Raw genomic sequence first — 20,460 nt, 5'->3', positions numbered from 1 at the left:
ATTGTAAATTAAAACAGAATACCCAGAAAAATTTGCTAGGATAAGACACAGTCCTGCAAAAATTTTGTATTTCATTAAACTAAAAATCAAAACCTGCTAAAAGTTTGATGGCATTAATCTCTCCTTCATGCTGTTCAGAGCCTCCTGTCTCTCACATTCACCTCCTTCACAAGATCCTTCAAGCCTCCTTTTTTTTTGTTGCAGAAAAAATTGAATTGTGCTGGGCTACATCAGTCATGCCAAAAAACCTCAATTCAATGACAATGGACTGTGACTTCTCTAGTAAATACACTGCAAAGGGGACTCAAAGTTTTGACTCATATTTCATAGAGAAAGTGCTTTGAATTAAAAGTAATCTAAATAGCTCCCTGGAAAGTCCTGTATTAAAGAGGTGGATACTTCTCAGAGCTGGGGCCTTAGAACTCACTAAGAATGAAGTGAAGTACCAACAGGCACATTGAGAGTTCCCTCTGGAACATAGCATGGTACCTCCTTTTCAAGGGAAAACTCCTTTCATCTCTCATAATGTTTTAGTCACAAAATAAATCTTGATAGGGAAATGAAACTGTTGGTACCACAGGTGGTAAATTGCCCAGATTTCCAAGTATGGTTGAAAAAGATATGCACAATTTTATCCATGTTGTATTTAGTTTGTGTGAAATATACTAGTATATCATCTTGAAGGACAGGAAATGTAAGAAGAGAAAAAAAATCTAAGGAAAACATGTAAACATGTAAACTATGTGATTTGTTTGCATCTAGAAAATCAAAACATTGACAAACATCATGTGGAACTGGAGCAAAGAGAATTGAATGCCTCTGAATGTTTTTCCTTACCAGAAAATTGACTTCCTGCTCCATTTGCTTCTCTTTCCTGCTTTCCAACTGGACTTTTCAGTGACAACCTCTCTGCTGTAGCACAACCAACCCAGAGTCCAACATCTCGTCTTGATGGCCACATTCCACAGGAGACATTTATATTTAGTAATGTTTTACAAGCTTTGGAAAGCAGCACATTCCAATACATTCACCACCTGCTGGTTTTAATGGGAGGAGATCCATGGCTGTCTGAGCCGATAAGCTTTTTGCTCTGCTGGTGACACTGTGGCCAGCATTGACCTGCAAATCAGTGTTACTGCCTCCAAGACCCCAGGAATTTCAAGGCTCTTTTACAGCAAAAGTTAGTGCTGGTTTGTAGAGGAACTTCTAACAGAGGGCCTCTCTCATTTGGCTACCAGGCCTTTCCTAATAATCTTCTACTACATTTGATTTCAGAGATGCTTAGGAAGAGGAACTTGCCATCTTCCTGCCTTGGAATAAATCACCAGGAGGAGGGGGGGCAATAAAACCAGTCTGGAATTGCCAACTCTATTTCCTGAGGGGCTTGACTGTGAGGTGGCAGGCAGGACAATGAGCATTAAAGTTCTGAAATTCTGAAAGTGTGAACCAGTTCATAACACCCCAGTTACTGAGCATTGGAGGGGAACAGGGTTTGGCTGCTCATATGTTTACCAAGGAATATGTTATTTCATGGAAAATATCTCTTCCCAAGGGTGACTGTCCTTCCCAGAGCTGGGCAAGGCCAGTTGTGTCTGATACAATTTTCAACAAGCATGTCTGAGGGTGCCGAGTGCCCCTTTGGGCAGCGAGCAGGTGACACCGGTTTGTGCAGGAGTTGTGGCTCTGCAGGAGGGCAGGAAGGTTCTGCAGAGAGACCTGGACAGGCTGCACAGGAAGAGCAAGGCCTAGTGCTGGGTCCTGCACTTGGACCACAGCGATTCTCAGCTTGAGCTCTGTTACAAGATCGGGGCAGAGGCTCTCGGTTGACTGTTGGTGTCAGTTGCTTCTGGCAGTCCTTCAGTTGTCTCCTGGGTCACCCGTAGACCTGCAGAACCTTTGGGCTGGTCCTGCTGTGAAGGGTCAGCCTTGCTGCTGCCTGGGTGGAAGGCCCCTGACGAAGGTAAGGATATTCCCCATCTCCCTGGATTTTCTCCAGAGTACAGAGATGCTCAGCAGCTTACTGCAGCCATATGTATTAACAGTGCTGACAAGACAAGCTGAGGCTCTGCTGCTGGAACTCAAAAGGCTCCCCCATCCTTCCCCCAACCTCTCATCTCATCTGTCTGAGGACACTGACCTCCTCCCTCAGTACTTGCCTTCTGCATCAAAGCTCAAGGTCAAGTCAAGGGTGCAGGGAAGCTCTTGGTCTGCTTCTATGACACTTCCATGGACACTAGGAAGTACAGCACATTTCTGGGATCAGTGGGACATGTTTTACTCACTCAGTTTGCATCTCACCAGCACTGGTGAAATGGCACCTCAGTCTCCAGCTATGAAAGGGATACTCATCTTTCTGTAGACAGAAATGCCTGTCTGAAACACTCAGGCCATTCCTAAAAATCTGCATGAAACTTAATGTTATCTGGTCTGCCACATACTGTCACCATATATTTCTAGCTCTTTTCTCTGAAATCTACTGCTCTAAGGAGTATGGAGACTACTTAGAGCTATCTTTTATTGATTACTTCGGGCTTTTCACACAGAGTTATTCAACAAAACTTTTTCTCTCCTCCCTGTCTGCAGCCTGAGCAAAAGACGTGGCTGAGTTTGCTCACAGCATGGATAACAGCAGTGGTCCTGTTCTCCTCCTTACCTTGCTGCTGCAGAACATGAGCAGCCCCAAAGTCTCCAGCCCTGCTGGCTACGAGATGGCAGAACTTCCACCCCCAGGAGGCAGCTCCAGCAGGAACCACTCTCTGGCAGAGTACGGGCTGAGGCCAGGGGAAATCGCAGCTGCCGGTGTGGTTTGGGGAGTGCTGTGGCTGATCTCTGTCCTGGGGAACTTCCTCGTGTGCTTAGTGATCCACAGGAGCAGAAGGATACAATCCACCACCAACTACTTTGTGGTGTCCATGGCCTGTGCAGACCTGGTGAGCAGCGTGGGCAGCGCGCCCTTCCTGCTGCTGCAGCTGAGCTCGGGGCGCTGGATGCTGGGCAGCGGCGTGTGCCGGCTGGTCAGGTACCTGCAGTACCTCACGCCCGGGGTGCAGATCTACGTGCTCCTCGCCATCAGCATTGATCAGTTCTACACTCTCATCTATCCCCTGAATTTCAAAGTTTCCAGGGAGAAAGCCAAGAGGATGATTCTGGTCTCTTGGCTCTGTGGTGCTCTGTTTGCATCACCGGCCTGTTTTCTCTATGGCTCCAGCGGTGACCACAATTGCAACTTTTTCCTCCCCAGTTCTTGGCTAGGAGCTGCCTCTGGTGTCATCCACCTCTCAGTGCTGCTGCTTTTGATCCCATCTCTCCTCATTATCCTCTACTACCAGAAACTCTTCACCTCCGTTTGGGGAAGTGGCACTGAGGACACAGCTAGCAGGACAGTGAATCTTGTCTCAAGAAGAAAACTGAAAACTCTCAAGATGTTCTTCATCTTTGTCTTGGATTTTCTCCTGTCCTGGCTCCCTTTCTTCATGGTGCAGTTGTGGCACCCACAGGAAACAGACTACAGAAAGAGCTCCTTGCTTTTCCTGGTCGTCACCTGGATCGCTTTCAGTTCCTCAGCTTCTAAGCCAATCCTCTTCTACATCAATAATGCAAACTTCAGAAGAGGGATGCAAGAAATTTGTTGCATGTGGAAGTACTCCAGAAGCAACATCTACACCATTACCACCAGTTCCAGGACAGACGAAAATAATCATACAGGGATCACAGAACATCCCAGCACCAGTCCAGCCTCACCAAAGACTCCACCTGTGATGCTTTGAACAGAGAAATCAAGGATCATGAGCTTGCCAGGACTGGTGAATCTAATCACACAAATATATTTGCCAGGAGGGTTTCATTGCTTGAAACATATATTTACCAAGAGGTTTTCATTACCTGAAAAGCAATGGATGAGCTATGGGGGTGCTATGTTACCCCCGAAGAAGATTTTTCACTCTTTTGAAGCAATAAATAGCTACATATTTTAGACCAGCTCCTAGGGTAGAAACAAATAAATGTTCCATATTATTTAATGGCTTGGGTTTGGTGCATTTGTTCTATTTCTTTTCAGTTTTCACATTCTGCCTTGGGGAACTCTTCTTCTGGAATCTACAAGAGTCCTTACACTCTGTCTGTAGGGAGAAAAGAGAAAGAAAGAAAGAAAGAAACACTGCTTGTTTAGGGATGGGCCATAGTTTATAAACGCCTAAATCCACCCAAAGCCATCTAGACTTCCTTCCAATATGTCTCTGGGGATACTCCTTCAAAGGGCTTGTCCCTCTTGTTCAGACCCCACTGGTCTGGTGGACAGCGTGTTGTTGGGTTAATGGCTTGACAGAATGATCTGAAGGGTCTTTTCCAACCTAAACAATTCTAATATTCTGTCTCCTTCCAGTCTTCCTGTGCCTCCATTTCTCTTTGCAAATAACTTCCTCCTGGAAGAGTCACGGCAGATTGTTTCAGCGGGGTTTAACTGCAGAAGGAGTTTCTGGACAAATTTCCAACTCGCAACTTAGGACTCCTTGTCCACACAAGCCCTGATGGAGGAGCCTCAGGCTCTGCCCTCCTGGGTCCTGTTCCAGAGTGTGGCTGCGCAGCCACAGAGCAATGATTCCATTGCATGGAGTCATGGAATATCCTGGGTTTGAAGGGAGCCCTGGCCCTGCACAGACACCCCAACAGTCCCACCCTGTGCACCCCTGAGAGCGTTGTCCAAATGGCGCTGGAGCTCTGGCAGCCTTGGGGCTGTGGCCATTCCCCAGAGAGCCTCTCCCTGATGTCCAACCTAACCCTCCTCTGACATTCCCTTGGGTCCTGTCCCTGGTCACAGAGAGCAGAGATCAGATCTGCCTCTCTGCTGTCCCTTGGGAGGAAGCTGCAGACCCTGCTGTGGGCTCCCCTTGGTCTCCTCCAAGTCAATTTTCTTTCCTCACAACTAAAAATACAAGTTCTCAGTCACTGCATGCTGTCTGTCTCCCCAAAACAGGGACAGGCTCTTTCAGCAACGTCTATAAGCAAAACTGTGTAGATTTTTTCAGGAAATGGAAAATGGATTCATCCCTGGGAATATTCTCATGGAAACAACATGGTGACACTGTCATATGTACATCTGGATGAGGTAGTGCTGCTTTTCTTATATTTCAGCTTTTTTTCCTGTGCTTCATGTTTGTGCAGATGTTAATTGGTTCTTTTGGTAGCAATATGTTTGTGCTCTTGGCTGTGCCCAGGAGTTCTGGTTTTAATCTGTTTGTTTCATAATACAACAGAGCTGTAATGTATTTTACCCTTTCATTACTAATGCAGCATCTCACAATGACTTAATCCACTTCAGCACAATTATTGGTCAGAATGCATTATGAATGATGGACAGTGAGTAATTACTACTGCTAATTAAGGTATAAACTTTGCAGTTACAGATTTCCACAAGATTTTTGTTAATTTTACTAATTTTGAGGTGTGAAATGTCCATCCATTTTTGACAGCTGATGGAAAAAGGACAAAGAAAGAGATGGTGGAATTTTTAGTAGCAGTGTCTGATAAACGTTCACAGCTAAGATTAATTATTTAAATTATGTAAATCTTTGTATTTTCAAAGTTGATTCTGAAGTGGACATGTCCAGCGATCAAAGACAATGAGGCATCTGAGTGAGCATTTGGGCTTGAGCATCCAAAAAAGCTGAATCTCTCCTGAACCTGAAAACTGAAGATTTTATATCCTGAACAGAAAAACTTAGTTTTTAGCAGTAGTCAGATTCATGGACACACCTCTAGAGGGTATACATTCATCATGCTGTACACATGGGATATAAAATGGCTCTGAATATCATATAATGCATTCACAAATATCTCTTACAAATAATAACTGCTTTTCCAATTAAAAAAGAGTAAATCTTTGCATCTTCATTCTCAGCATGTGTGTCAGATGCACCCCATGGCCCTCACAATGATGAGTCATTGTCAAGTCCAAGAGAAATGCTGTGTATTTTCACACCCCTCTGCTCCTATACATCCTCAGGACAGACACTTTGCAAGTCAGTTTGTGCACTTGAATGCCAGATGGAGAGTGGTGTTAGTGCTCAAAGTTGGAGAACTCTTTGGTTTACAGTGGTGCTTAATATAATTACTGCATTTTATAGATACTCAACAATGTGTTAAGCCAGTCTTACTGACCTTCTGAAGTCCTCCTCTCTATTCTCACTAGAACATTCTTACTTAGAAGCCAGTCTGAATTTTATCTTATTTTCCACATTAGGGTAACATAAGAGGAGACCTTTTGTTGTTGAAAACATGTAGTGCCAGTCCCAGAACCAGATCAGCTGCAGGTGTTATATGTTAGCTTGGAGTTCCTGTTTCATGACTTCGGTGTGGGTCACTTGCACATCTTGGGTTGCAGTATCAAAAGTTACTGATTTATTTTAAAACCCTCTCCAATTTTTTCTGCTTTTCCTAAAAAGAAGCAGTAAAGTCACAATTATTGTTTACAAGTCAGCTTTCTGTAGAGTGATCCATGTTCAGCACACTGCTGCTTTTGGTACATTTTACTCCAGATAAACATCAAATGAACACCCTCCTGCTTCGGGAGGGTGCTTTAAAAGAAACATTTACAGGATATTCTAGTTGCTGGAACATAGCTCTCAAGCTCACTCCTTCCACAATCCTTACTGTCAAGGCAGCTTTTTCTCTACAACAAATTTTAAACAGATCTTATTGCAGATACCTTTATTTAGATTTTCTAGATTCTGCCAAGCTAAACATAGTTGCAGATTTCCAAAAGGTGGACAAAACTGAAGTGCCTCAGATGCCAAGTGTCTTTGCTGAGCTCATCACATGCAGCTGAATGTATTAATTCTGGGAAGAATGTAGGATCTACTGCTCTGCTGGAAACGTCCTGGATGACATTCTGTGCACCCAGAGTGGTGGGGTGGTACTCACCAGGGAGCTCTCCAGCCTTCTGTGTGTAGGAGAGCCAAGTCATCCTGGCTTTTTGGGATTGCTTGGAATGCAGTGGGAAGACCCTTGGCTAGCCTTTGTGCTTGTGCTCTTTAAATCTCTGCAGAACACACAAAGCCTGACTTTCAGGTCATGCTGCACATGTGCACTGCGTGTTACATGCTCTAGAAGCAGTGAGGGGTTTAGAACTGCCAGAGAAAGCAATAGACAGCTCTCGCAAAAGAGTTACAGGATATGGAAGTAAGAAATAAGAAAATATGCTCCACTTTGAGCATGAGGTGAATAATTTCAGAAGAGTTACTGCCTGAGGCTGCAGCTTAGCACAGAAAGAAGGTTATGTGGACCTGGTACATTAAGAATTTGAAGTTCAGTTTACTGCTCTTTAATATCAGCTTGGTAATCAATTGAAGGTTGTATAAAAGAGCCCACAGCTCACAGAAAAGAAGCTTTGTGGAAATTTTAGGTAAAATTAATAAAATGTCTTAGTTGACTTTTAAATCCATACATGTAAATGCAAAAATGCCCAACTGCACTTATCCTGAAAGGATAATTGTTGTCATCTTTCCAAATTGCCTCTTCAGTTATAACAGACAGCTCCTGAGTAGAGCGTCTCTCCTGAAGCAATAGTTCTATTTTGGTCAATCTTTTCAGATATACTTGAAATAAGCACCCACTTTTCATGGTATTCTGTTACAACCCTAGAACCAATAACAGTATCCTTTTCCTCCAGTGCATCACTAATGATTTAAACAAACCCAATCAAACAATGCTGGGACACTTAATATAATTGAAGAAAGGAATCAAGTAACAGCTGAGGTTCACTATGCAAGAATTTATGTTGCCTCTTATTATTTGAAGGTTCTCTGTGACTCCTATCTGGTTACCTCTTCAGCAGTGACCATAGGGAACCTATTTAATGCAGTAATTTTGTCTTCCTTTAGTGCAACATAAGCATAACAACAGATACTTTGCCCTACATGGTAGCAGTCTGTTTAAGTTCATCTGCTTTATTAATATCCAGATATTGAAAATGCTGTGGCTTTATATAAAGATATACTATGATTTATAATTAAAGAATTTTGCTGGCCTAGTGAAGAGCACTTAAACTGCACACCAAAATTGTCTGTGTGGGATAACATGAGAACAAGTGGAATTTGGCTGCATCATTCTTAAAATGACTCTCATGGAATGCATTATAGTTATGGTTTGATTTTCCATAGTGTCTCAAATGGCAAACAGGATCAGGATGCTGGCATTTGTCTAGTAGAAATTAGTGCTCTTGAAAGCTCACTGAACTATGGTGCAAAGGTCATGGAATCAAAACCTTTCCTAGTTCCAGCCGAGGAAAACACACTTCTTTGTCAGCTCTTTTACCTGGTTCTTTAGCTTTCATCTGCCCCTTCATTGTATTGGGAGACAACATGAAGTAGCAACAGGATACTGAGCTAAGAGACTGAGGCACAGGATATATATATTCTTCTGGAAAACTGAAATGTACCCTGAACGACTGTGGAATAATAGTTGAGCCATACAAGTGATTTGCTTATCTGAGATTTTCACATACACAAGGACACACACAAAAAGAAGCTGAATACATCCTTGCTGACATTAAAAATGTGGGATTTTTTTAGGAGGTGTGTGTTGGATGGCTGTGGATTCATCAGGACTGATAAAAATGAGATAAAAAACAGGACTTGGAGTCCCGCTTAGTTACGTAGTGGTGGTGAGATGTGATTTTTGGGTGGATGGGGCCTTCGGGCAGGGCAGGGGCTTATTGGGCAGGGTCTCTTTGCTCTCTCCAGGGTGCTGAATCCCATGGGTACCACTGAACGTTCTTTGGAAAGGGATACATCCTCAGGGTATGGTTCCAGTACACAAGCTGTTGTGCTATGTTGGTTTCATTATGGGATGGTTATGGATGTTGGTTATCAGGGGGTTTTATTTTAAAAGAGCTGTGTCTTTTCCTCTGTCTTTGTGGTCAAAAGGGGCTGAATAACTCTTTAACCTACTGATCAAAAGCAGAACTAGAGATTTTCAGAATAAAATTTTGGCCCAGGTGCTTACAATATTGACGAATTTTCAAGAAATGAAAGGGACAAGTGTTGTAGGAACAGGCAGACACCTGATCTGAAAGTTGCTACTAGTTCCCCCTTTAATGATCATATGAATTAATTGATTTTTTAAAAATTTTTCATCAGGCAGATGGAGTTTATTAGAGTCAGCATAACAATAGTTTAGATCTTACAGTATGATTTAGTTTAAGTTTTATATATTTATGGTAACTCTAAGATCTATACATTCATGATAAGCATCATACTATGAGATTGACACTTCCTTCACATCACAGCTGTTAAGAAGTTCAGGCATTTCCTGAAGAACTTGCATCTTCTGTTCTTTTTTCCAATAAAATATTTTAGTTTTACTTTTAACAGAGAGGAAAAAATCTTCTTAAGTGCAGGAGTCAAGTTGGTTTCTTCCAGGCATTCCATCACAGAAATGAGAGATTTATGGAATTCTTAGACACTACTCTGGGTCAAGCAGTCAGCCTGGTAGACTATCTATGTTAATACAAAAATAATGAAGCACTGCCAGCACTCATAAAAGGCAATTTATCACATCATATTTTCCCCTGTGTGGTAAAATGCTACAATACATTTCACTTGGCAAACTTTTGGAGAGAATGGAAGCCCAGTGTCTCAATCTGGACATGCACCATCCTTCTGACACCATAGTGTACAAGTCACAATAATCTTAGTTTACATTCAGCATATCCCTGTGAAGGAGAATAATGGTGCCCATGGTGCACATTAAATGGATTGCCAAGTGCTCCACAGACAACTGAACTGTGTAACAGACTGGCAAGACAAAAATTGCCCCATTTTTCAACCTACAGTTCAAAAAAGTACAGGGGGTACTGTTAAGTGAACTCAGAGCTGAAGCCTCATTTCATGATTCTTAATTACCTTTGTTTGCAGTCCCTTATAAGAGCCCACCAGGCTGGGAAAGTGAATTAGAGAGCAAGGGCTGGAATTTTGCCCCCTTAAAGGCATTCTGGGCACCACCAGCTGGAGCCACACAACTGGCTGTGTTTGTGCCCCAGTGGGATCACTGTTAAGATCCCACAGCTGACTCAGAGGGCTGTGTGGCACTCAGCAGTGTCCACCTCCTGGGTATCAGGGCTGGTAGTGCTACAGCTCGCAGATCCAGAGCAGATCTTCAAGAGCACTGATGCAGAGAGCTTACGTCCAGAGAATGGAATCTGGGATGGACAGAGGGGCACGGGAATGTTCTGTAAGTCTCATCTATTATTTACCCTTCAAGATATTTTCTAGCATTAAGGGTTCCCTATTATCTGTCTCTTGTATGACTCATTAACACTTTCCTTCTAAAACACAGCCCCCGGAGGAGACAGTGATGGGTGGTGCCAGTGGTGCTGTGTTTAGGCTTGTCTCTGAGAAGTGCCCTCCTCATCAAGAAGGAGCTCAAAAATGCATCTCAGAGCCAGACATTTCTCTGTGCCTTCCCATCCTGGCCTTTTGGTTATAAATTCCCAAGTGTAGTGCTAAATGCAGTGCTGCCAGGGTGAGGAAGATGTGCTCTCTGAGCATGGAGGTGGCACCAAGCCCAAAATTAAACACATGAAGTAAGTCCAGCTGCAGAAATCATGCTTCTGTATATACACAGTTGCAGGATGCTGTGTGCATCTATAGTTACCAGTGAACACTTCAGCATTTAGACATCCCTGAAATCATGCATTTGATGTAAGTCATAAATTAGTGAGGTGACTAATTGCCTTTTGAGATTTTGGCCCAAAGATGCCACGTACTGCTTTTGGGGCTGTGTGAAGGAATGAGTTCAAATTCTCCAAATCTTAGTCTTAAAATTCTATCATTAAATCATCTTTTCCTCAACCAGGAATATCAGGTGCTCTGAGTTTCTACTTCTGCTGGGGTTTCAAACCTGCTGCTATTTTGTTGAGGTTTTGCATTTGCAGTAAAGCTGGATGCTACTATTCCATCAAAGGAAACTTATTTTTAACCTTAAAATATTCACAAAAATTGCCTCTTGGTTGGTTGGTTGGGGGTTTTTGTTTGGTTTGTTGGGGTTTTTAAATGTTTTTTTTCCCTCCATACTTTGGCTAGTTTTGTAGAGCTTGAGTAATTACATTTAGGAGAGGTCAGAGATGAGGAGAGATGGCAATTTTTTCATTTAGCAAATTACTGTCTGGAAAAGTTAATAGAGCAGAGAGTATAAAAGTATTAATTGATGCAGCAAGCATTTCAGGAAGAAGCAAAAATATGGAGAAGGATTTTTGTGGCTCGAGTCAGGTATCAGTTCTCAATGACCACTCACCTGCAGTAGTGTGTGGAATAATGCATTCAATTCTGTGCACAGGGTAAACTGAGCAACACAGCATCCAAGGAAAATGTTCTGGATGGGTTGGCTGTTAGATCAGACTACATGTATCATGTATCAAGAAAAAAAGAAAGGAATTAAAAGGCTTTGGGTTTTTGTTTTGTTTTGGAGTTTTTGCAATGGTATGGAAATATAACTAGGAAACTAAGAAACACCTTTCTGCAATAATCTTTCCAAGGAAAGAGGTGCCTTATGCCCTTGAACAATTATGATAAAAAGTGAAGACTATGTGCGATGGCAGCATTCCCCCACTGATGATAACCACAGGGTGAAAGAGTTACCTTTGTTCTATTCTCAAACTCCTGGCTCTGGAAGAGTGGGAAGGTCAAGTCTGGAATGCTGGCATTGCAGACAACAGTCTGATTTCTGTTACAAGAGGAGGGAAATAGCAGTATTCACTATCTGCTTCCCAATTGAAAGGTCAACAATAGAATGGAGAGTCTTATGCTGGAATGGTCATGTTTGGGATTCTCTTCCTCCCAAATTAATACAAAAAATGACCTGGAGCTCAGAAAGGCAACAACATGAGAGAACCCTGATTTTCCATTATTTGATGTAACAACGAAGTTGTGCTTTTGGCTTTTTCAAAACTTTGATGGGAAAAACCCCTGAGCAACTGAAGCTGCTGTTTAGACTTTCCCAGTATGAAAGGAGGATGCAGAGCCAGCTTGCCACAGGCATCACCTAATTCAGTGTTTAAAGATGTGCAATAAGGAAATGCTGCTTTTAACGCATTGCAATGAAGTGTCTGCAGAGAAGGAAAAGACTGGGAGGGAAGTTCAGCTGCTGTTTGTGATTTCTGGTTTTGACAGCAGGAAGAGACAGAAGTAACTTCTCTCTGAAATCACCCAAACTGTTCCCGGTTCTTTCTGTGCCTTTTGCAAGGGCAGCCATATAAGGCAGCCCAAAGGGAGGGCTCCTGCCTTGCTCAGGGTGGGACTTGGGGAGCTGTGGGCAGAGCCGGGCAGCAGCTCCTCTCCTGCACCTCTCCAGGGATTCCACGGTGTGCAGCGGCCGCCAGGAGAGGGACACGCCTGGAGAAAGTAGGTGCTGTTTGCCAGGTGGTTTCAGGTTTTTCTGTGCCGTGTCTGTGGGATGCCGTGTGAGGATGGAGCAGCCCAGGAAAGGTGTTCCAGGGAGCTGTGTTTGCAGCTTTGCCCAGCCAGCCTTGTCCAGGCAGCCTCAGCACCTCAAAGTGAATGAATGCTTTCAGAGGTGCTTCTCAGGGACCTCCTGCAGGCTGGCTTGGATTTAGGGCTTTGTGCTTCAATGTTTGCACTCTCCAGCTGTTCATTAAGAGAACTGCTGAGGGAAGGGATGTATTTCTCTCTTTGCTTTAGGGCTGATGTGGAAATGTGAACTGATGCTCACCTTTCCATGAGCGGTGTTAAGAAATGAACCCTGTGTAAAAAGTCATGTTAAAATGTATGCTTGTAAATATTTTGCGAAGTAACTTGGAGGGCTCTGTTGAGATGTACTGCAATAGGAATTCATTCACTACACATGAGGAGCTTTAAGCAACAGCAAAAAATAGGCTTAATTTAAAAAAAGGGGAGGGTGAAGGCTGAAATTGTCTCTCTAAAATATTCTGCTGCAGCTAACGTAACTCTGAATGTGGTGTGTAAGAAATAAGGCAGTACAAGAAAAAGACATCCACTATCAGTCTCACAAAATTATTAATATTGCTACTAAGAAATTGCCGCTCTGTATTAGCAGCAATTTAAGTCTGCTCCATGAAATATATATTGATCTAGAACAAACCTATTGTCTTTTCTGTTTTTCTAGGTATTTACTTGAGAGTAGCAAAATTAGCTGCAAACATGAAAGGGCTTGAAAAAAATGAGGATCAGGCCAGGAGTCTTTGATCTTTTGCCTTGTAGCAATATTAACCTTCTGGTGTCAGTTATCATTGATGGCATCCTCCTTTTTACACTTGAGAAAAATTGTCCCAGAGTACTGTGGACTGCAAGCTTGGGTCATATGAGGTGACTGAAATAATATAGTTAAGTCTTAAAATTTTCCTGTAATGTTGACGCTCTAGGTAAGTTCTCCTGACGTGTAGGTGTTGAAGTTCAGAGCCTCATTCAGGTGTGTTTTGGGCAACACTTCATCTCTAATCAGGACACTTCAAGAAATGCTCAGCTTAAAGTAACCTGATAGGATCAGCTTTCAAGTCTCTGCTGCTGCACAAAGTGTTGCACTGTTTAAATACTTCTGGCTTCTGTTTTAACAATGTGATTTTGAAACTTAATTTTCTTTCCTTCTTCCAGAAGTCTCAACCTCTTTCCTAGACTCCTGTTCCTTCTGGTGTCGAGCATGTGTCACTGTCTCATAAGTTTTTCTGATTTAATTTCAGAGACTGTGAGTGACAGCAGGTGACAGGCTGGCAGCTCACACTTGTCTCACAGAGAAGCTCCATGATAACAGCACAAAGTCATCTTATCAGCTGCTGGAGAACCCTGGGCATGGAAGACATCCAATCCCTCCTTCATGATTTTAAATATTGATCAGAGACAGCAATACCTGTGTGCTGTTGCGAGATGTCCTGTGGTGGTGGAGAAACTGCTGCGTACCCAGTGTGTAACCACGGTGGGGATGATCAAGGCTCCACTCTCCAGCTGAGCACTCTGAGTGGAAATAGCAAATCTGCAGCGTTCCTGGAAGTCAGGGGGACCCTCAGCACCATGCAGTATTCTCCTGTGGCACTGAATCCAGAGCCCTCCGTGGATAAGGGATCCGGGATTCCCCAGAGCCCCGGGGAAGGGACAAAGGCTGCAGCCTGCTTGGACAGTGCAGTAGGAAGGGCCCGGACCATGGAGTGCTTCCAGAGCCAATATCTGACCAAAACCAGCACCCAGGGGCAGGTCTACAACTTCCTGGAGAGGCCCAGTGGATGGAAGTGTTTTATCTATCATTTTGCTGTGTAAGTACCTACATTTTCACATGATCTTTGGTGTAAGAAAAATCTGAAACTGCCCATTGAATCAGCCAGGATTCAGTACTTGAGCTGCTTGGCTCAAAACCTGTTGCATGAATTATCCCCTGAAGGCAATGGAAAAGCCGGTTCCTCAAAGAATCGGCCACTATATCAATTATCATTTCCAGAGAAGGCTTTTTATTCTCCAAATGATCTTTGTTTTCAAGGATGTACATGTATATTTGGTATTTCTGAGGGCAAGTTCTCTATGCTCCTGCAGTTTTTCTAATTGCTCCTTGAGCTGTTCCAGCTTCAGACACTACAGTGTTTAGCAGGAGATGTGGCAGGTCCAGCTGTGATCAGACACATCCTGCTCTTGTAAGTTTGTTTTGCCCATGCTGAAGAGCCAAAACAAGTAATTTGTTAGGCAAACATATAACATTACTGATTTGAACTGATTTATAGTCCTGAATGTGAAATGAGTAGAAACTTAGCAAAATGTTTTTCATTATACCAAGTATGTAGTACATGCAAGGAGGCAATTAAGGCTTCCATTTACCCTTGTAAAGCAGCGGTTAATATATTAATCCAGCTGTTTCTGTTTCCTTTGAGTTGCTTACGGTATCTGTCAAGCTTAGCAAGACCTCAATTACCATTCTGGATGCTGCTTAACAGAAAGATAACTCGTCATTCTAGCTGTAGAAAGGGTCCAGTTGTGCTCTGAGACCAGAGCAAGTTTTACTGGCCTGCTGAACCAAAAGGCCTTGCTTTTATTATAAAATTAGCATATTTCCAAAAGAAATGCAGGGTGTAGAAATTACTGTGGTTGTCTGAGATAACCTATGGTCTGACTGCATTTGGGGAAGAAACCAATTAGCAGTGGCTGCAATCAGGAGCTGCTCAGAGAAATATATGGTAATTCTAGAGATGAACTCTAATGCTTCTATTTAGCATAAAATAGTCTCCTTAATACTTGCTTCCTTTCCCCACTCAACGTCATATACTTATTTTTGAAAGGATTTTTTGATTAATGAAATTTCTCCAAGCAAAATGATAGGGCCTCTTTCAAGGCCTATACTTACAGTATGTTTTATTCCTAAGAACTAAACAGATGTGATTTGTGTAGATTTAAATATATGAATAGCCATGATTTAAGCTTATTTGAGACTACTAATCTTGCTAAAATGCATTTGTTTCATTATCTGTGTTGCTTTAATCCCCAGCTAAGGCTGACCTTTAATATGCACTTTTTTATTCCAAAATGGGCATTAAAAAAAATAAATCTATACACTCCCTCATTACTAGAAAATTGGAGAAAATATTGGTAATATCAACAACAACTGTTTTTTTTTTAAGGATTCCTAACTTACATGAAAGAATATGTAAATTGAGTGCTCTTAAAAGTTATTTGTCTTCCAGGCTGCTAGAAAGGAAACATTTAGAACAGCTTTTGGCAAGCATTTTGTCTCAAGGATATTTTTTCTAATAATTATCCCAGTAACTACATGATTTGTTCATTTAAATAACAAGTTTCTGTTTTGGAAAGAACATGTCCTATAACATGACATATCATTGCAGTGAAACATTGTTAAAAAAACCCTAGTAATCAGAAATACACTTAATTTTATAATTAGAACGACCTGCGCTTTATTTTTAAAAAGCTTTCCGTGTTTTATGTGTGGGTTTGGAGGTATCTGAAGTGCAGCTGACCTGATGCTGATAATTATGACTATTTTCCTAACAAATCCAAACTTTCAAGTACATGGCTGATATTTGTGTAGCCTGGAGGAAGGAGCTGGATGTGCTCTGTCCCTTCTGTCCTTCCTGTGCCACAAAGATCACACAACTCATGTACAAACTTGGAGGAACTTTCTGTTCGAGAGGGACTGGAGTCTGTTCTGATCTGGAGTCAGTTCTGCTAGAAAGAACCTGACTTTCCAAAACCAGGCAAGGCAAGGGAACAGCAAGTGCTCCAGGAGGTGACCTCTTCTTGTTCTGAAATTACCAAGATAATCACCGATAACACTTGTAGAAAGTTTATTTTAAGGGAATAAGATCAAGGTTCTTTATAACAGTGATGGAAAAGGGAATTATTTTTGCCTAATTAAATCTAGATTCGGTATTATTTTAGTGGAGTTATTGTAGTTTTAGTGAAAGTTGAAAATATGGTTTCAAAACAAAATGTTTGAAGGGGTGAGTGAGTTTGCTTGAGAATCCCTCCTGCCGGTCTTGAAAACCTTCTCACTTGGATAGTTTTCTGTTTTAGGACTGTGAAATACTTCACTTTTTAAATGCCCAGTAAAGTAGAGGTTCTCACTTAGCAAGAGCTGAGGGCTTGAGAAGCAGATGGTCCATGAATTGACAATGTATTGATCCTAACCCAGCAATTCCTGTGGCTATGTAAGAGCCTTGGGGTGTTGGAGATCACCTGTGTTAGAGCCCACCTATTTACTGTGTGATCCTCCAGAAAAAGCATCATATGCCTGGCTTGGATTAATTTCTAAACTCAGCTATGCACTTGCTAAAATCACATCCAAATGTCAGGTGTTAGGGTATAACCCTCATATTTTGTCTCTTGAAAGAAAAATAGAGTATATATTGGTGATGAGTTATTTATGGCAGTGACGTTACTTGGCAAACCTACACATTTAAATCATTTAATTGCAGGTGGGGTCTTATGTGATGGATATATTTCTGAAGCCTATATCCATTTAGTGACTACTGGAATGGCTCCACTGAGGCTGGAATGCTGTGTCCACCTGGCCGGCTGTCACTTGTCACTGTTCTGTGAGCCACAGAGGCCACCTTGTGTCAGCCCGAGGCGATGTCACAGTGCAGATTCCAGGCAGGAAACCCTTGAGTGCGCTCAGGATTCATAGTATTTTCCCCTTCAATTACACCCTGCTCACTGCAGTCCAGCCTCCATTTCTCTGCAGCATGCAGGGACTGCTAATTTTGGTCTTTCCAGCTGCTGTTGCCTGGGTAGATGAATTTTTCAGTTAAAAAGCCAGAAACTTAAGAGGGAACCTGGGTTCCTTTAGGCTAAGAGGTGAGGGAGCAGGACAACTGGCTAACACTGAGTGTGGTGAAAGAGGGAGAGAGAACCTGAGATCGAGACACTGATGTCCAGGTTGGTTCTTGGTGGAAATTGAGACTGGTGCCAGTGATACTGAAACTGGAGGAAAACAATACAATAGCTCAAGAACAAAGAGAATCTGACTTAAGCAGGAGGCCCAAAGGAAAGAAGAAAACGAGGTTGTTGAGATCAGAAAGCTAGATACATGCAGAAAGGGGACAGCTGAAAATGGACAAGAAGCTCAGAGAGCCACTGGGAAGAAGAGGGGCAGGACATGACAGCTGGGAGCTAGGGAAGAGTGGGAGCGTGGAATTCATGATGGGACAAGGAACCTTTCACCCATAGGCAACTAATTTGAATCTCGTCCAAGTCAATAGTGAGGATGAAGCAGTGACGGCTGTGGGGAGATACAAAAGGAGCAGTTGGTCCCCATCCAGTTCTTACCAGATGGATGTCACATCATCCCTGGAGTCAGCACAGCTGAAAGCGCTGCTGTCAGGCACTGGAGAAACCACAGGCTGGCTGGGAATGGAGGAAAGTCCAAGGCAAGAGGGAGGCCCAGGACAGGGACTCTTGACTGTGTTCTCAGGCCTGCCATTTTCTTGCAGTGTAACACTGCAAAAGCTTAATTGAGAACTGGCAGCTGTTCCAGGTCACTTTGTGCTGGTTTGGCCACTTGTTAAATGAGTTGTTAGACCTTGCTCTCATTCAGAACTTAGAACAGCCTTTGTATCCCATAACTCTCTATGGGATGAGGGGAGCTGATCTAACAGCTCACTGCTAACAAGGCAGCACCAGTTCTGCTCTCCTCATCCACTTCCAGCACTCAGCTTGCTCCTGCCAGCTGTTTTTGTCCTTGGATTGTTAAACTTGGAGTTACTCTTGGATAGCCAGTTCAGCTTCTGACACCAGCAGAAACCTACCCCAGTGGTAAAGAGTGGATGGTCTTCAGTCAGGTTAGTGCTACACATTAAGCACCTTGAAACACTGTCCCACTGTTGTTTTCTCAGTGGATCAAAATCACTTGTTAAATTTCATATAAATTTGTGCGCAATAATTGCAAAGTAACATTGCAAATCATCTGGCAAATACTGTGGACCACCTGGTTTGACTGCAAAACATTTCATAAATACAGAATTTGGGTAGCCATAAAGTCTGCTCTGCAGGCTGCCTTAAGATTTCTGGGGAAACAACTCCTCCAAATGGTGACTCAGAGAGGGTAATGGCTGTTGCTCCGAATTATTCCTATGGGATGCTGCCTGTCTCTGGGAATTGTGTGGTACAGACAAGGAAAATGTCTTCCCCAGAGTATGTTTTCCCAAGAGGTGGCATGGTGTTTACCAATGCTGAAAGCTCTTGGTGCCCCTGTCACCTTCTCTTCTTCTCTTCTGGACACACATTTCTGCTGCACAACTCATGTTGCTTCTGGCACTCACTGGAGCTCTCCTACGCTTCATCAGCTTCCTGTAATGGCAGGAATCTAGATCAGCAGGAAATGAGGAGCTTTTGGGACCTAAAGGAGTTGCAGCATGTCAGCAAGTGGTCTAATGGGGCTGCAACCAGCGCTAACACAGTTGGCCAAGACTGGAATGGAATGAGGCAAAGTTCTCTGTCTTTTTTTTTTTTTTTCCCTTTTTTTTTTCCCCACCAGAGAGCTGTGGTGTGGGCTCAATTTTATATGAAAACATGCCCTTACATTTACTTTGTTACCCCTGTCCTCCTCCAGACTCACTCCCACAGCTCCTTCAAAGAGAAGCCCATGCGCACACACACACACACACACACATACCTGTGCTGAATAATTAAAAGTGCACGATCCTTACAAAAATGTGAACAACATCAATAATGTCACAGACTTCAAACTTTGGGAGGAAAGTACAAAAGATCAAAAACGTGTTTATAAAAGGGGGGGCTAGGCAGCAGAGGGTTTTTTCCATCAGAAAAAGTTCTGTGTACCAATGTCTGTGTCACTGTGAGTAATACATAAACAAGTGAATTCAGATTATTTGGAAAAATTAAAAATTGCAATTTTTTCCTATTATTGCTTCTCCTCAAACTTTGTTTTCTCAGTTGTTTTTTTTTTTTTACTTCCTTCAGCTCCAGGTAAGAAATGCTAGTTGTATTCCAGTAATGAAATTGCAGAAGTTCAGAGCGACCATTCTGGCTGATAGTTCGTTTTTCTTTGGTGTCCAACTGTTGCTGATATAAAGAACTTTAAAAGGCAAAATATGTAAGGGTGTAATGGTTCCTTCTAATGGGGCACTTGCCTGAATATATTTTGAGTCTTTGAGTCTAGCAGCTCTTTAGTGAACTGAAGTAAGTTAGCACAGTGTTCTCCAGCTCCTGTTTTTATCTGGAAATGGAGCATATAACCTATTATTTATAACTGTTTATCTCAAAGGGACTGTCAAATTCCCATTTCTGTCCTTTCCACAATTATCTCTAGAATGCAAGCAGATATTTTGCTTTTTCCAATGATGCGATTGTAATACGACCAACACAAGCAACAACTAAAGTTCAGAGTAATTATAAGCACATGGCTGCTTTTGAGATTCTAGCTTTGACCTTGATGTCACAGCTTAGTTCTAGACATGGTGTGCTTTCATAAGAGTAAGGCCTTTGATTAAGATGATGATGATGATCCTTAGGATGTTTCTTGCCAACATAACAGTTACTTATTTGGAATTTTATATAGAAATGTCACTGAAAAAGTTTTCAGTTTAGAACTACAGTGGCTACTTTTCATCTGTGTACTATAACTACTGAGAGGTACTAAGCAGATGTCTCTGATAATAAACTACAAGTACCAAAAGAGAAGCAGTATTGAAGGGAAGAAACTCAAGAACATCACTTATTCATTAAAGTGAGATGTTCTTCTTACTGCTTAGGGTTGCATGTTCAGCTGGATGAGATGATGGAATGGCTGAAGTTGCTAATAAAGGTGCATTGATATTAAAGAAAATTGTCTTTAGGCTTCTGTAAAGTTCCAGGACTTGGTTGTTCTAAAAATACATGGGGGTAGTTATTAATTTTTAACTTCTCTTCCTAAGGAAATGAGGTTTCTGCAACCACACTGTCTGAGCATGTCTGTCTGGAAGGGCCTTACCAAAAACTT

General features: G+C 42.4%; 2 protein-coding genes across 2 annotated transcripts in view; both read left to right on the top strand.

Moving 5' to 3' along the window:
• The first annotated feature begins 2,618 nt into the window (after positions 1–2,618).
• LOC136360913 (probable G-protein coupled receptor 19) lies at positions 2,619–3,767 on the top strand. The gene has a single exon (XM_066318504.1). The coding sequence runs from the start codon at positions 2,619–2,621 to the stop codon at positions 3,765–3,767; it is 1,149 nt and encodes a 382-aa protein (XP_066174601.1).
• Positions 3,768–13,892: 10,125 nt separating this feature from the next.
• Positions 13,893–20,460, top strand: part of LOC136361547 (potassium voltage-gated channel subfamily KQT member 1-like) — a 409,686-nt gene continuing 403,118 nt past the window's right edge. The window contains exon 1 of the mRNA XM_066319554.1: positions 13,893–14,275. Coding sequence (XP_066175651.1) covers positions 13,893–14,275 — 383 coding nt within the window. The remainder of the gene's footprint in view (positions 14,276–20,460) is intronic.

Source organism: Sylvia atricapilla, chromosome 5 (genome assembly GCF_009819655.1).
Source record: "Sylvia atricapilla isolate bSylAtr1 chromosome 5, bSylAtr1.pri, whole genome shotgun sequence".
Taxonomy (NCBI): domain Eukaryota; kingdom Metazoa; phylum Chordata; class Aves; order Passeriformes; family Sylviidae; genus Sylvia; species Sylvia atricapilla.
This window is presented reverse-complemented; position numbering and strand designations above follow the sequence as displayed.